Here is a 16,397-nt window from a genome sequence, read left to right as displayed (position 1 = left end):
TTTCCCAGCATGTGTGAGGGCCTGGATTCCCTCCCTGACACCCCCAAGAGAAAATGAGTCCTAGTTATGAGAAAGATGACAGGGATAGGATGGAGGTTGGGGGAGCTTGTGTGGGTGACAGAGGAGATCTCTGAGGACAGCGAGCAGCTCACGTACCCCGACTCCAGCCTGTGGGGGTGGAGGGTGCAGACAGCACAGGGTGTAAGAACGCTTGTGTAACTATCAGAACCTGAATTTGCATGTCCCCAAACAGAAACATCAGGCAACCCCAGTAACCAAAGAAGACAGACAGTGAGGCAGGAGGCTCGTGGGGAATTGTTGGCTGTGAGCCTGGCCAAAAAAACCAAAAAACGATGAGTTCCCCAGTGCCTCAGGGGAATGGGGGGAGAAACAGAGGAGGGTGCCTCCAGATTCACCCCTGTGCACATATCCCGAGCTTCATTTCCCAGGCCTTTTGCAGGTTCCAAATGGGATCATGCCTCGCCCTTCGGACATCCCATCCCAAGGCCTCAACCCAGAGCTACACTGTGAGGGGAGGAAAACAGGACAACCCACACTCTTGTGGTCAGGGGCCACATGTGGCGGCGGCTCCCTCGTAAAACAAACACAGCCACGGAGGTGGCCTTGTGCTTCGTGTAGCATTGGAAGTCCTTCCCGCAGCCATTCCAAAGGCTAGAAAACTCCTGCGCAACGGCCCCGCGTCCCGCTTTGCATTCATCTGGGGTTAAAGGCTGAGGTCAGCCACAGTCGTGGAAGCAAGGGCAGAGCCGAAAATGCTGGGGTGGGGACGCTTACCTCATAGACTGGGGCATCTGGCCCTTCATACCGGAGGCCTAGAAGACACAGGAGCAATAAAGAAGGATCTGAGTGGACAGTGAAGCTCACCAGCACACCTCCCCACCTATGACCCCTGCGTATCTGGAGACACCCGCCAAGCGTCACTTCCTATCAGGTGGTTGGCCTCCACAGGCCCCCATGGGATGCGGTCTCAAACCCACGCGGCTCTAAGGCTTCCGGTGGGGGTAACGGAGACCCACCCACGGTGAGTGGCACCATGCCCTAGGCAGGGGACCCTGGACCGCGTGAAGGGGCAGACTGAGCTGAACACTAACGCGCACACATCCGCGTTCCTCTTCGACTGACTGCACACAAGCTCCTGAGGCCTTGACCGGGCACGCGCAATGCCGCACTGCCGCAATGCCTCGGGTCTGACCCCCGGGACTCTGGGATCAGGAAACAGCGCAGGGAAGCCGGTGGGGAGGGGGGGACCCCTTAGAATCAGAAGTCGGAACGCTGCAGACAGCTGGCTTCTCCGTCACGACATGGTGGCATCTGTGACTACCTGCGCGAGGTGGCGCCCGTGGTGGACGGAGGGGCAGGGAGAGCTCACGAGGCTCCACCCCTCTCCGGGGAGATGTTAGCAGTTGGAGGAGGGGGAGGTGCTTTCTTCAGTGGTGTAGCTGCTAGGAGGACCCCCCCTCACCAAACCTATGCAAGCAAGCCTAAGAACACCTCATTGGGTCTTATTTATTTTCGAGTTTTAATTAATTTTTTTAAAATTTACAGGCATAAGTGTATTTTGCTTTTTGTTTGTTTGTTTGAGGTTTTTGTTTTGCTTTTGCTTTTCTTTCTTTCTCTTTCTTTTCTTTTTCTTTTTTGAGACAGGGTTTCTTTGTGTAGCCTTGGCTGTCCTGGACTCACTCTGTAGACCAGGCTGGCCTTGAACTTGCAGAGATCCACCTGCCTCTGCTGGGATTAAAGGCCTGCGACAACACTGCCTGACATATATGTGCATTTTTAAAAGACGTGAAAGCAAATGGGGGATTTAATAGGGAAGAAAAATGGGTTCATTTGGAGGGTGAAGAGAAGTAGAAAAGATAATGGGGATGAACATGACCAATACATTATACACATGTATGAAATAGCCAAAAAAAAAAAAAAGGCCTTTAAAAATCCTTCACAGCCTGCCTGACCCTAGCTTGCTTTCCACTTTATATTCCTGTCACTTGTTTTCCATCACACTCTGATTTGCTACATAAAATCTTTCATTCTACAACTCCTTGTTCTTCTAGAACCAGAACCTTCGATTACTGCCTTGTTACCTGCTGAAGTCTCACGGTCTCTGCATGGTCTGCCTTATCACTTCTTGCTTTACGATTCTGTGTGTGTGTGTGTGTGTGTGTGTGTGTGTGTGTGTGTGTGTATGTGTGTGGAGGCCAGATGTTCATGTCCCTTATTTTAGTCTATGTGTATGGGTGTTTCGCCTACATGTCTGTCTGTCTATCTACCATGTGCATGCCTAGTGCCCTTGGAGGTCAGGAGGCATCAGATCACCTGAAACTAGAATTATGGAGTCGGGAATCACCAGGTGAGATAAAATAGACCCTTTTATCCTCTGAGTTGTTTTCGTCAGGATATCTTATCAGAGTAACAGGAAAAGCCAAAACAAGATGTCCTCTCCAAGGTTTTCAAAGGATTTGTGGGTTAAGCAATTTAAAATTATTTTATTAAAAAATCTTTAAAACACACAACAAACAGGCCAGAGCTCAGGAGGTAAGTGTGCTTGCTACACAGTCATAAGGACCTGAGTTCAAGTCCCAGTACCTTAAGATCAATATGGGTATGCCTGTTATCCTAGCTCTGAGAGAAGCAGAGACAGGAGGATTCCTGGGACTTGCTGGCTTCCAGCCTAGCAGGGAAAACATGACTCCAGAAAACCTACCTCAAAAAGGAAAAGGAGAGATAATAGAGAAAACATGACAGTCTTCTGGCCTCCATACACATCTGTATGTATTGAAGTATGTATACACACACACACACATACATACACACAAGCATAAACATTTTAAATAAACAACAAAACAATCAAATAAACAGATCTCATTTTATAAATAAATAAGTTACCCAAAATATAAAATCATTTTTAAATGGCTACTCAAAAACATTACCAGGGTTAAGGGTGGAACTCATTGGTACAGCCCTTCTCTGAAGCCTTGGGTTCAATCGATAGTGTTCTCCCTCTAGGCAAGACACATTAGTCATCTCACAGGATGTCATTAAGAGTGACTTCAGCCGGAAAGGAAGGCTGTTAAGAGCAGGGTAAGAGGAGGCTGTCACTGGGCCGAGGAGGCTGCTTCTCCTTCGGATTGTTCTGCCTGGAGAGCTTGGCTACAGATCTGGTACCCTCAAGCCTTTCTGTCTAGCCTGGCTGCTCACGCTCATCTCCACCCTTTTGCAGAGTGAGTTTGGATAATTTGGGTCTTGCTCAGGGACACCTGTGTGCCACTGTCACCCAGCACAACCAGGGTCTTCTCCATGACTCATGGTGAGGGCTGTTTGCCTCTAGATGCCAAGAGCCCATCGGAGGGGAGGAATCCAACTGCAGATCCAGAGCCCACCCACCCGCTCTGAGGGGGAAAATGCGTGTATCGCCTGTGTCCTTTGCCAGTGTTGCAAAAGCAGGTGATGTTGAACCACAGGGGCACGTAAAGGCCCCATGACGAGGTGGTTTTGGTTTCGGTTTTACTTTGTTTGCTTTAGTTTGGGGGGCCTGACATTGGGGTGTGTAGCTCTGACCCTCCTGCCTCAGCCTCCTGACTTCTGTGTGATTACAGGTGAGTGTGTCACCACAGTGAGCTTGGAAAGGAACTTAATTGTTATTTTATTTGACATCTTAGAAATGTTTGTTTTGTGCAAAGGGAGCATGTGTGTGTGATGGGGCTCGTTGTGGAAGGGTACATGCAGGCTTCGGCTCGGGTTAAGTTAGAGGAGAGTCTGAGGAAGCTGTGTGGGTCCTGTGTACAGACCTCAGGTGTCAGCCTTGGCACAGGCTCCTTTATCTGCCAAGCCACATCTCCTGCCTACGAGAGAGTTGAACTGACATAAGCATTCTCCTTAAAAATGGGTTTATCAGTGCATTCTTTTTTTTTTTTTTTTCATACTTTTAATGATTTATTTATTTATTTATTTTTGGGTTTGGAGTGTTTCGAGACAGGGTTTCTCTGTGTAGCCTTGGCTCTTCTGGACTTGCCTTGTAGACCAGGGTGACCTCAAACTCAAAGCTCCACCTGCCTCTGTCTCCCAGGGCGCTGGGATTACGGTGTGTGTCACCGCGCCCGGCTCTTAATGATTTATTTTTATTTCAGGTACATTGGTGTTCTGCCTGCAGGCATATCTGCATGAGGGTATTAGATCCTTTACAACTGGAGTTACTGACAATTGTGAGAAACCATGTGGGTGCTGGGAATTGAACTGGGTCCTCTGGGAGAGCAGCCAGTGCTCTTAACCGCTGAGCCATCCCTCCAGCCCCCCATCAGTGTGTTCTTGATGCTACAGGACCTTTGAAGGCTGATTATTCCCTAAGATTCCCGGAGGCCCACGGAATGCCAGCTTCCTTGTCATCTCAGGGCCCCAGGGAAGCTGTGGCTATAGAGAGAGATTCTGTGTTGTGAACCGGGGAGGCTAACACCGGGTGAAATCCCACCGCGGACACCCAGGAAACAACGTCCTCCTTTTGTTTCCGGAGAGTAAGAGCATCGCCTGCACCCTCTAAGGATACAGACGTTCGTACCTGGGATGAGGATTGTGTGCAGCGGCATCACCTCCACACCGTGTACCGGGTAGCCGAAAGGGAGATTGGGCGGAGCCAGCAGAGGTGGTGGGCGGGGCAGCCCTTCTCTTCAGGAGAAAACAAGCGTGAAAGTCAGTGTACAACAAAATGCTTTTTTTTTTTTTTTTTAAATCACCCTCATAAGCAACAACAAGGACCAGTGAAATTATCGCCTGCGCCTACACGTGCGTATGGTTTAAAATAATAAAAAGTAAGTCTTAATGGAAGAATGTCTTCATTCCTGCCGGGCCTGTTATATTTGCCTGCTTCCTGAGGTGAAACATGTCCGTAGGGAAACAAGGATCATGGACCATGCAAGTAGGAATCAAGGTTCACGTCCCGTTAGAGCCAGCTAATACTGGCTCTAAAGCATTTCTCTAAAACAGCGGTTTTTTAACCCGTGGGTCCAATGACCCTTTCACAGGGGTTTTCTAAGACTATCGGAAAACCCAGATACTTGCGTTACAATTCATCACGCTGGGAAAATTACAGTTATGAAACGCCAGTGAAAATAATTTTATGGCTGTGGGGGTCACCACAACGTGAGGAACTGTATTAAAGGGTCACAGCGTGAGGAAGGTCGAGAGCCGCTGCTCTAAAACCTCTCGGCTCTTAGTTACTTTTAAAGGGGCTGTCGCAGGCGACTCCATCTTGTTGGTTTGAGACGAGGTCTTGCCACGAGGCCTAGGCTGGCCTTAAAGCTTACAACCCTCCTGCTTCAGCTTCCCACATGCTGGGACGACAGACAGGCGCCAGAAGGCTCGGCATATGCCAAATCCCCTTGAATAAAAGCCAGCCAGATCCTATTTGAATTCCTTCTTCAACCAACAATTTTGGTATCGACCCTTGGTTTGATTCCCAGCGCCGCAGGAAAAGAACTGGGGCGGGGGAGGAGATGGATCGTGGCTCAGAGGTCGAGTGTTTGCCTGGCTTCTAGGAGGGCTGTCAGCTGACAGACAGTATGCTCCCAGCACATGCTGCCCCCGGGCACCTGGCGGCTGTGTCGCCACCATCGCCGAGCATTGTGGAGCTCCCTGTTCCTTTTTCTCTATTGGTTTTATTGAAAGGTTTTATGTGCACAAAACCCCACAACTCCTCCTTGGAGAGTACTGCTCTCCATCGTCTTCCTCTGTTCATTCCCAGTAGTTCCTGCCAGGGCCCCCTCAGGAAGATGAGGTCCAGACTTTTTCCTTAGGGTCCCTCACTCTCTCAAAGCACTCCAGTGTTTGCTCTCTCTCTCACTCCCCAGAGACCCAAGAGCTCCCTCGGCCTGTGTCACCTCCTCTGAAAGTGTTCAAATTCCGCCTGTCTCCTGGCGTTCACAGCTGGGAGGTCATTCTGGTTATAGGCATCCTGAAAATTATATTTTCTTTGCAGTTGGCCGGAGTGACAGTCGCACTGATTCTTAGGGAAGAGCCTAGAGCAAGAGAGAGAAGCACATACACGCGGATGGCTGATGGCTAATGTTACTCATCACTCACCCTGAAAATCTCCTATACCACATGGCTGTCCTAACCGGGCTGACACCCTGGAACCACCCAGCAGTGACCCCTCAGAGAGACGGAGGAGGGAGGTGAGGAGGGAGGACCAAGGGAGGAACTAAAGACCTTTCCCTCTTTCTTTTCCTTTTCCCTTTTGACATAAGATCTTGTCTGTGTGGCCCAGCCTGGCCTCAAACTCATGACAATCCCCCTGCCTCAGCCTCCTGAGTGCACCACCATGCCCAACAGCCCTCTCTTGAATTATCCCCTCAAACCCAAGAGCCACAAGCATGCAGCTAGCTCCACCAGGACAGACACCAGGAGCAGCTTGGCCTCCAATGAGGCTGTAAGGTTGCTGGGCGCTGCAGGGGACAGAGACTGGGTCCCACGGACTGGTCTCACTTTAGCAATCAGCACCTGTTCAGAACTGTCTACAGTGTCTAGGGCCCCACAAAGGAGCAGGGAGGAGACATGGAGGAAGACTACGATGAAGCCGGAGCACCCAGTCTCACCAGATGCCACTGTAGGTAAAGAGCTCCCTCAGCTGTGCCTCTGGTAGAAGTCTCAGCACTGGGTCCCACGCAGGCTTGGGGATCTCTGGCTTGAACATGCTGAAGTTGGCCTGAATGGACACACTTACGAACATCAACAGAACGATAACGAGTCCCAGGATGGTGACTGACAGCTTGAGGAGCCACAGAAACCTGGAGCTGGCAAAACACACAGAGAGAAAGCAAAATGCATTTAGGATCTTTGATCCTGAGGGGCTGGGGAGGTAGTTAGCTCAGAGAGTAAAGCCGCATGTGAGGGCCTGAGTTCAGTTCCCGGCACTCACGTGAAAAGCTGGGTAAGAACTGGTAGAGGGTTCGGTGGGTAAAAGCACTTCCATGCACACCAGGGCGCAATGCAGTTCCTGGAGCCCACGCTAGAAGGGCAGTTCCAGCTCCCACAGCCTGTCCCCCAACATCTATACCTGAGCCATGGCATTCACATGTGCACACCCACACACACTCAATAATACAAGTTTGTTTGGTTTTTCTGATCGAGACAGGTCTCACCACACAGCCCTGGCTGGCCTGGAGTTCACTATGATCATGCTGGCGTTGATTTCACAGGGCTCTGCCTGCCTCTGTCTCTTAGGCTGGGATTAAAGGCGGCGCTCTCAGCTACTCTTGGCTTAATAATTTCTTCAAGTTGGGTGTGATGTTATGACGTGCTTGTAACCCCAAGGTGAACAGGAAGACAATGGGGGCTCACTGGCCAGCCAGTGTAGTCTAGCAGTGAACTCCAGGCCAATAAAAGACTGTCTTTCCTTCCTTCTTTCCTTCTTTCCTTCTTTCCTTCTTTCCTTCTTTCCTTCTTTCCTTCTTTCGTTCTTTCCTTCCTTCCTTCCTTCCTTCCTTCCTTCCTTCCTTCCTTCCTTCCTTCCTTCCCCTCCTTCCCCTCCTTCCCCTCCTTCCCTCCCTCTCTCCCTCCCTCATTTTTGGTTCTGCAAGACAGGGTTTCTCCACGTAGTGGTGTCCTAGAATTCACTCTGTAGACCAGGCTGGCCTTGAACTCCCAGAAATCCACCTGCCTCTGCCTCCACTCCTGGGATTAAGGGTATACGCCATCACCACCTGGCAGAGACTCTGCCTTAAAGAAGGTGAAGTATTTCTAAGGACAACTCAGAAACAGAGAAGAGTCAAGTGTCAACAAAGGACTCAGATCCCAAATGAAGGGATAGGCAAAAGGGTGTGTGTGTGTGTGTGTGTGTGTGTGTGTATGTGTGTTTGGAGCTGAAGCTCACGTATCAGCACTTTTGCCTCAAAGTGATTAAATGACATGCAGAAAGCACCTGAAGTGAAAAGCATCTGAAAGCATCACTCGGCCCCCTGATTTAAGAAGCTCAGGCAGTCATTGCAAAGAACAGGAAGCTAGGAGAGGGGAAGTCCAGCCCAAGGGACAGTAGCACCTACATTCAGTGCGGGTCTTTGTGTCTGTGACCTGACCTTCCTCCTAGGGAGGCGAGAACAAACACCTGCTCACTCTAAACAGAGAACGGTTCCACCAAAATCCAACTTGGTGAACCAATGAATTTATCAGGAATATGGGCGAGAGTTTCTCACAGGAGAAAAAACAACCCAAAGGCAGCTGCATCACCAAAAGCTGACCTACCACAACGTGGCTCATGACGGCTGCAGCTCTCTGCAGAACTCCCCGGCTGCTTTCCCCTCAGGGCGGAAAGTCTCCTCTCCGGCTGCTGGAAAAGCATGTATCCCAGCAACCGCTTTATAGTCTCAGGGCGGACCTGGCGCTAGCTTACAGGCAGTTCAGCTGGCCTGCCTTTAGGGTGCCAACGATTGCTTAGATCATCACCTGCCTCTGCCAGGTGCACCAGGTGCGTGCAGGGTGTAAGGGCCCTCACCACCCCAACTCTCTCTACCCTCTGTTTCAGCTCCCTCTCTCTCCGTGTTCCAGATGCCCCCTTTCTCTCGCTCCCTGCCCCCTCTCTCTGCCCTCGTGGCTCACTTGCTTGCCTCTACACTTCCTCCAGCCCCTCCTCTCCTTTCCCCCAATAAACTTCCGTATACCAGACCTGTTGCTTGGCATGATTCCTCAAGGGGTGCGTGCTCCTTGGCACGGGCCCTCCCTGATACCCCTCGTTGCATCGTTGCTATGGATCATAGCATTGGTGCCATGACCTTGGTGGGCTCTCCTGGTGTCTAAACACACTGGGATCCCTTGTGCAGCTAGGCCCCACCAGCCACAGATTTGCTTTCTGGTCCACTGATCAGGAGGCGCTCCACCCAACAAGGACAAATTGGTGAATTCTCTGTGTCTGACCATTTCCCTGGATGAAACTTTGTTTTTCCAGCACGTTTTCTTCTCCTCCCTCCTCTCTCCTCCTCCTCCTCCCCCTCCCCCTCCTCTTGGTTTCTTGAAAATCCTGGTACCCGGTAACCTTGACTGCTCAAGCTTCTAGCACCAGCCCCCGGATGGTCTAACAGAACAATTTGTACCTTCTCAGTTCGATCTCTCCCGGGTTCCTTGGGTCTCCAGGAACTCGGGCCTGGGACTTTTCTCATCCATCGGAACTGTGTTCTGATACACCTGGCTTATAAATGTATCAAATCTGACCTCAAGCGATGAGGGATGGGAGGCTACATGAAAAAACGTTTCCTTTCTTTATTTCTTTTTCTTGCTCCAAACTCTGTTTCATTCTGTCTGGTCTCTTTCCCCATGCTGTCTGTATAAATGTCTCTAAGTATGCAACACGTTGGAGCCAGGGGAGAACAGGGATGGCACTACACACACACACCCCTTTTCTGCTGCAGGGCCACTTCTGAGGTGTGGATCATCTGTGAATCTGATTCCAAAGTCTAGCTAACGCCCGACTTCTCCACGTGGCTCTAGCCTTGGGCCTGCCCGCGTGGACCGGCTTGCCCCTCTCGTAGCTGGCCTGCAGGAAGCCAAGCGCTCTCCCCTCTCCCTTCATGGACTAGCAATTGGCACACCCGGTTTCCAAATTCACCGCCAAGGACAAATGACTCCCAAATATCTAAGTTTGCTCGGCTCTAAGTTCCCAAAGGCTCTTATCTCCAAGGCTCTTCTCCCCAACTCTTAAAAAAATCTTTTCTCTCTCATTTCTTTGTACTTACTATGCTCTCAAAAGAAAAAATAAAATCTTAAGATTCTGCTATAAACTCTTATCTGAGGATTTATAATTTGCTCATTGGGTATAGTTAAAAATCTATATAATCTACAGCAATGTTTGACTTTAAACTTAAAACAAAAGGCTTATAATTTAAAATCTCTATATAAGTATATATCTGATTCAATTCTTGTTTAGGGCATATTTATGTGCGCATATGTGTATAAAACGCTAATTCAACTATGAGTATATACACATGTAACTTGAATTCAACTCTCACTTAAAGATATATACACAAATGTTTTTAATAGCAACACTATCAACCACATACATGGCTTGCAATCTGCCGTATGTCTTCACCAGCTTAGACGACCGCATGACATACAGCAACATTTATAAAGCTTTTTAGTCCAGCCAGGTGGTGCAGTGGCACACGCCTGTAATCCCAAGACTTAGGGCAGGCAGATCTCTGTGAGTTCGAGGCCAGCCCGGTCCACAAAGTGAGTCAGGACCGCCAGGGCTACACAGAGAAACCCTGTCTCGAAAATAAAACAAAACTTCTTAGTCTTAATGAACTCTCTGTTTACCATTGCACCTCCTTTTAGACAAAGAAAGCAACAAGTTTCATATCTTAGATTGGTACCAATTTTTAGATGGTGATAGAAATTGTTATTTTTGCAATATACTGTACATGTGATTCAACCCTGGTTTAAAATATTCTTTATATGATGATGAATTTTCAGGGTTTTAAAGGTCTATCCAGATTAGCAAAAGCTAATTTATGTCTTTGCCAGTGTGTAACCATTACATGTTTATTTCTGACTGGCCTTAAATGTATGACTTTATTATATTCTCTATGTCTTGGTCATAGATTATTGACTTAAACATTATTGCATATGGTTAAAACTCCTAACTCGGGTTAATAATTAAAAGTTTATGTTTAGGTAATCTTAAACCATGTAACATGATTCTAAAACACTGAAGTTGAGATGTATTAATTTTAGAGACATTGAATTGCTTACACTGCTGTTAGAACTTGGTTTTGCTTTCTGAAAATTGTGATTATGCTGTGTCTTCACTCTTTAAAAGGTACTTTATTTTAGTATTACAAAAAAACATAATTGAGAGATTTTAAATTTCTTTTTAAAAATTTTTGGAGGTTTACAACATTAAAAGTTTTTGTTTGTTTGTTTTTTAAATCACTGCCTTAAAATATGTTTAGCCAGCTGGGCATGGTGGCATACATCTTTAATCCCAGCACTCAGGACTCAGGGAGGCAGAGGCAGGTGGATAGCTGTGAGTTTCAGTCCAGCCTGGTTTACAAAGCCAGTCCAGGGTAGCCAGAGCTACACAGAGAAACCCTGTCTCCAACAAAAACAAACACAAACACAAACAAAAAAACCCAACCAAACAAATATGTTTAGCCTTGATTTTGCTCATTTTATTAAGTTACAATACACCTTTAGATTTTTATAAGCTATAGACTTTTCATAAACTAAATCATATGGGAAACTGTTATTTTCCATAATGGTATACCATATAAAGGTCAGAAAAGCTCCCAACCTCTTTATGGACTATGACTACGGAATGAAAAGTTTAATTTTGATACTGAAGAGCTCCAATTCAGAATCATGATCATTAGGGCTCTAAACTTAACAGGGATAGACCCTAAGTCACAGTCCTTAATAATAATTAAGAAATGCGAGTTAATGGCTACCTTACCAGTGATCAAATCCTTTAGTGTGCTCAGAAATGCATGTGTAGTCATGAAAGGACTAACGTGATTAATTACAAGATTAAACTTTATTTGGCCTCCTGTACTTGTTTTCAAAGTTAAGCAGAAAGTAACTAGGAACAAGCAAAGTTTGCCTAGTTAGACCCGCTTCGGGCAGACACGTGGTCCTCAGACGTCTCAGAGATCTACAGAACATGGCATTTAAAATGCTTATTTTAAAAAGCTCCCTGGGACTGACATGCCAGCTCCTGACAGCACCTCTAATCTCCTCCAAAGAAGAGGATGGGCACAGAAGCAACTCCACCCGCAACTTGCTTTAAACGTGGAGAAGCTGGCCCCTGGGCTGTAGGCTGCCCTTTGCCTCACCTGCCGTGAGCATACTATCCAAACTATGGACAGCCTGGGAGTTGGCTGAGTTATTTTCCTTAAACAAATGTACGACAGGGCCTCCAAGTTCCTGCTTCACAGAAGTCTGTCAGGTCTCCTGGGACTGGTGGCTAAAGATGGGCGCCCGATGGGCACAGAGGAACCTTGGGTGACTGTTCAGGTAGCTGGTAGGCCTGTCATTTTTTTAGAGACTCTTTACAAAAGTTTCTGTGATAGACATACCAGCTCCTGGCATCAAACCTAATGTCATCCCTAATCTCCTCCTTCGGCACACAGCTTTCAATGTGGCAAAGCTCACCACGGGAAGTGTTTTGGTCTGCACTCCCTGCTTGCTCAGGTGAAATTCACCTTTCTCAGGTCCCAGAGATCCACCTACCGCCTACCTCTGCCTCCGGAACGTTGGGATTAAAGGCCTGCACCACCGCCACCCGGATTAAATGCACACTTTCAATTGCAAAACGTAAAATTAACAAATTAAGCATGCACAACAACCACCATAGTACTGGGCTGGAGAGACGCTCAGTGGCTTAAAGGCTCCCGATGCTCTCGCGGGGTTCGGACCCCAGCACGCAAAGGGCGGCGCACAGTTACAACTCCAGTTCTGGAAGGTCTGGCCTGATACCCTCCTCACGTGGCCTTCTCGGGCACCTGCACACGTGGGGTGCACACACGGATACTCCTAGCGCATACATGTAAAAGCCTCTAACCCCAGCGCTCCCAAGGCAGGGGCAGGCAGATCTCCAGGGCCAAGGCCGGCCTGTCATACGAAGTGAGTTCCTGAACACCCAGGGCTACAGAGAAAAATCTTCTCTTGAAAATAAACAAGCAAACAAGCAACCGAGGTATAACTACGCTCTGGGCGAAGCTTTCGAAGAGCTGATGATTTTAAAGCGCAGTTATTGATCCAGGGATCAACAAGTACGTGGAATGAGTCCACGGCCGGAAATGAGTATTTTTTTTTTAATGGGGAATTTTCACTCCCTTTGTTATGCATTCTTTCTAACATCTGAACACATTCAGTTAAACTAACCAAGTTACAGAAAACTCTCGTGGAAAATGAGACCTTTATTTTCTTCGTCAACTCCTTAGGCTCTTAAAAACTATTTATTTGTTTACTCATTTATTTTGGGTAGGGGAGAGGTACGTGGAGGGCAGAAGGCAGCCTGTGGGGGTAAGTTCTCTCTTTCTACCGTGTGGGACTCGGGGATGGAACTCCGTTTGTCTCTTTTGGTAGCAAGAGCCTTTATATTGAGCCTTCTCCTCGGCCCCTTGGACTTTCCTTTAAAAAGGAAAAAAAAAAAAAAAAAAAAAAAAGGCTGACCTCAAACTTCACTGTCTAGCCAAGATGTCATGGACTTCCTGTTCCTTCTGCCTCCACCTCCTAGGTCTTCCTGGTCCTCCTGCCTTCACCCTCTAGCCGAAGTACCAGAATTCTAGGCTTGCAACACTGCTTTAGCTTTAAATCACTGGAATTGTATTTTTGGTAATTTTTTTGATTCATCCCAGGGCCTTGTGTATGCCTAGCAAGTACTCTAGCGCTGAGTTACACTCTCAGCCCCAAGTTCTTAGACGTCTGACTCCCCAAAGCAGGCTCCAGCTAGGATAATATCTTAAGCCGTAACCATTAACACAAATCATTCTGCTTAGAGATTAGAAATAGAGACCTAAGTTTTTTCCTGGCTATAAGAAAAGAGATTTTCATCGTGTGAAAACAGCACGGCCTACGTGCTTTCGTGGAGACTGGTTGGACTACATTTAAGTAACGTCCAAGAAGGGTTTCACAGTGCAACTTTTAAGTCGATGCCAAAGTAAAGACCCAGGGCAGTCAGCCATGACGGCGGCAAGCATTGTGTCCTGTGCTGTTGACAAGGTTTGTTTCTGAAATGAGCAGAAACGGAACGGCCGAAGCCTGAGCCCTGACTAATGCTGCCTCCTGTTTAAATACACACTTTTTGTCGTTGTTGTCTGAGGCAGGGTTTCTCTGTCTAGCCTTAGTCGTCCTGGAACTCACAGAGATCCTGAGTGCTGCAGGCGTGCACAGAAGGAGCCGTTCCTTCCTTCAGCTGCTTTTGTTAGGTATTCCCTCACGAGGAGAAAAATAGCTGACGCATCTACCCTTACCAGGCTGCCGCCGGGTGAGGGGAAAAGTCTCCTGGGACAGTTTTCCTGAGGTTCATCTAAAAGCCTGTGAGAGAGCTGCCTCCTCCTCCAACCACAGCAGACCAGACTATGCCCACTGTCCTGTTTCCTCCCCTCTTCCACTCACACACAAAAATCTGTGTGGAGATGTGAGAGGGCTACTAAAACAACGGGAGAAATGATGAACAACAATAATAACAAAACAACACTCCCTGTAAGCAGTCTGAGGTAAAGTGTGAGAAGATTCCATTCCATTACTCTCCTGCCAGGTGTGACGCTGCTTGCATTTGTTCCCAGCACTCCCAAGGCCGAGGCAGAAAGATTTCCAGCCCGGCTGAATTAGTGAGGCCCCCTCACAAGTATTTTTTTAAAGTCACTTTGTTGTTGTTGTTTTGAGGCAATGTCTCTCGCTATGTAGCCCTGGCTGACCTGGAACTCTTTGTAGAACACTGACTGGCCTTGAACTCAGAGATCAGCCTGCTTCTGCCTCCTGAGCGCTGGTACTAAGGGTGTATGCCACCACTGAGTACCTGTCTATAAGATCGTTCCCTCCTTCAAGGATTCTGTAGTGTTACTCTTTTCCTCCAGGTGCACTTTGGAGCGGAGATTCCTTGGCTGAGAGCCATGGCTACTCACTGAACAAGACTGAGAGATCCAGGTCTCCGGTTCCCTGGTTACAGCTGATGGGAGTTCTAAGTAGAAGGAGCCAAGGAAGGTCACAGGCCCCTCTGCTGGGGCTGCAGCCATTTTACCCTTCTGGTCTTCCAGATGCAAGTGATCTTGGGAGCTGCCAGAGGACATAGGAGTGGGTGGATGGCTGGAAATGTGGCTCCCATAAGGTCATCATCCACATGAGGTGCAACTTTGCGCTAATGCCATTGTTTTGAGGTCACCCATGTTCCTGTAAGTAACCCCTCCCCTACGCTCTGTCTGTAAGGTTGGACTTTGGCTTTAGGTCTGTCATTGGTGCCCTATCTGCGGTAAATAGACTTCCCAGAAGTTAACAAAGGTGCAAAGCCACAAAACCACCAAGTATCTGAAAGAAGCAATGACAGCCATTACAGACTTAAAATGGTGACATGGTTGGTAGATGTGACAGACCAAATGGGGGTGCTAGACAAAGGGTCTAAAATGAGTTCTGATTTTTTTTTTTTTGCAGTTGTTCCGTGGCAGGACAGTCTTGGAGGCCAGTAAAGATAGACCTTTCCCTCAAAATCAGCTTTCGCTCTACCGCTCTGGCAACTCTCAGAAAGGGAAGAATTAGCTTTGCCCTTCCCCTTAAGATTTAAACCACCCAATAAAAGGGGGTATCGGGACTCCATTGAGCCCTGTTGAATAAGGTTCCTTCCTCCTAGTCAGAAGAATAAAATCTGAAGCCTTCCTTTGGCCTTGACTGGAGACCTGGTGTTCTGCTCTACCCCAAAGATCAGAACATTAGATACCATTGTTCCCTTCCCTAATCCTTAATACAGCTGGACCTACTGGGCCAGGAGACTCCCCTTCTTCCCCTCCAAACCCGATTCATCTGAAGACATGTTAAGGAAGTGGAAGGAATAATTATCCCCTTTATGAGCTCATGTACTTTTATGTCTAGAAACCCTCCCCTCAACTCAGTTGTTGCGGGTCTTCACGGACTACGCACCTTTCCAACTCGGTTATTGGTTGGCTGGTTTGTTGGTTTGTTTTGTGTGGGGAAAGGTAGTCAAGGTGGCTCAACCCACGTGTGGAGAACCGGTTCTCTCCTTCCACCGTGTGGCCTCTGGAGACTGAACTCAGGTCATTAGGCTTGGGGCAAGTGCCTTTACCCACTGAGCCATCTTTCTGGTCCTTCTTCAGAGTTTTAACTTTTCCTTTTCACTCATTCTATCTCTTTTGGGGTCCAGCCATAACCCAAACCTACTTGTCCGGACACCCTGGACCGTCTCTAACGTCCCACCACCCCATAGCAACTGCTTACCGACCTCTATCCCTGAACATGCCTGCTTTCTTGGATTCTACATTCAAGTCATGCTCTTCTCTCTTTCTACCCACTGTTCTCTGTAGAGGAATTTTAATTACAAGCACAGCTTTTCTGGCAAGAGATCACATCTAAAGACCTTCTAGGTCTGAGTGATCCACCTGGAATACAGTCAGGGCTTTAATCCCAGGAGACAGAGGCAAGGAGATCTCTGGGTTCGAGGCCGTCTGGTGTAGAGCAAGTTTCAGGTAAAGAAAAGCATAGGTCCAGGAATGGTGGTACATGCCTTTAGTGCCAGCACTCAAGAGACAGAGCTATGCAGATCTCTGAGTTCTAGTCCGTGCTGTTCAATCAGTTCAGCTGAATCAGTGAGTTTGAGAGGCAGTGCAGTGGAGTTGAGTTTGTGGGAGTTCTGGTCGTGGAATTCAGAGGCAGTTTTTACCAGAAGAGTTTTA

At 47.9% G+C, this 16,397-nt stretch overlaps 1 protein-coding gene across 2 annotated transcripts in view; it reads right to left on the bottom strand.

Annotated features, from left to right (window-relative positions):
- Positions 1-16,397, bottom strand: part of B4galnt2 (beta-1,4-N-acetyl-galactosaminyltransferase 2) — a 39,883-nt gene that overhangs the window by 13,240 nt on the left and 10,246 nt on the right. For both annotated transcript variants that reach the window (XM_021645357.2, XM_021645356.2), the window contains exons 2-5: positions 6,603-6,800; positions 5,889-6,026; positions 4,571-4,677; positions 796-833 (exon numbers count right to left, since the gene is read on the bottom strand). In XM_021645357.2, the coding sequence (XP_021501032.1) occupies positions 796-833; positions 4,571-4,677; positions 5,889-6,026; positions 6,603-6,736 (417 nt within the window). In that variant the 5' untranslated portion in view covers positions 6,737-6,800. The remainder of the gene's footprint in view (positions 1-795; positions 834-4,570; positions 4,678-5,888; positions 6,027-6,602; positions 6,801-16,397) is intronic.

Source organism: Meriones unguiculatus, chromosome 7 (genome assembly GCF_030254825.1).
Source record: "Meriones unguiculatus strain TT.TT164.6M chromosome 7, Bangor_MerUng_6.1, whole genome shotgun sequence".
Taxonomy (NCBI): domain Eukaryota; kingdom Metazoa; phylum Chordata; class Mammalia; order Rodentia; family Muridae; genus Meriones; species Meriones unguiculatus.
Note: the sequence above shows the minus strand (reverse complement) of the source record. Positions and strands in the feature narration are given on the sequence as shown.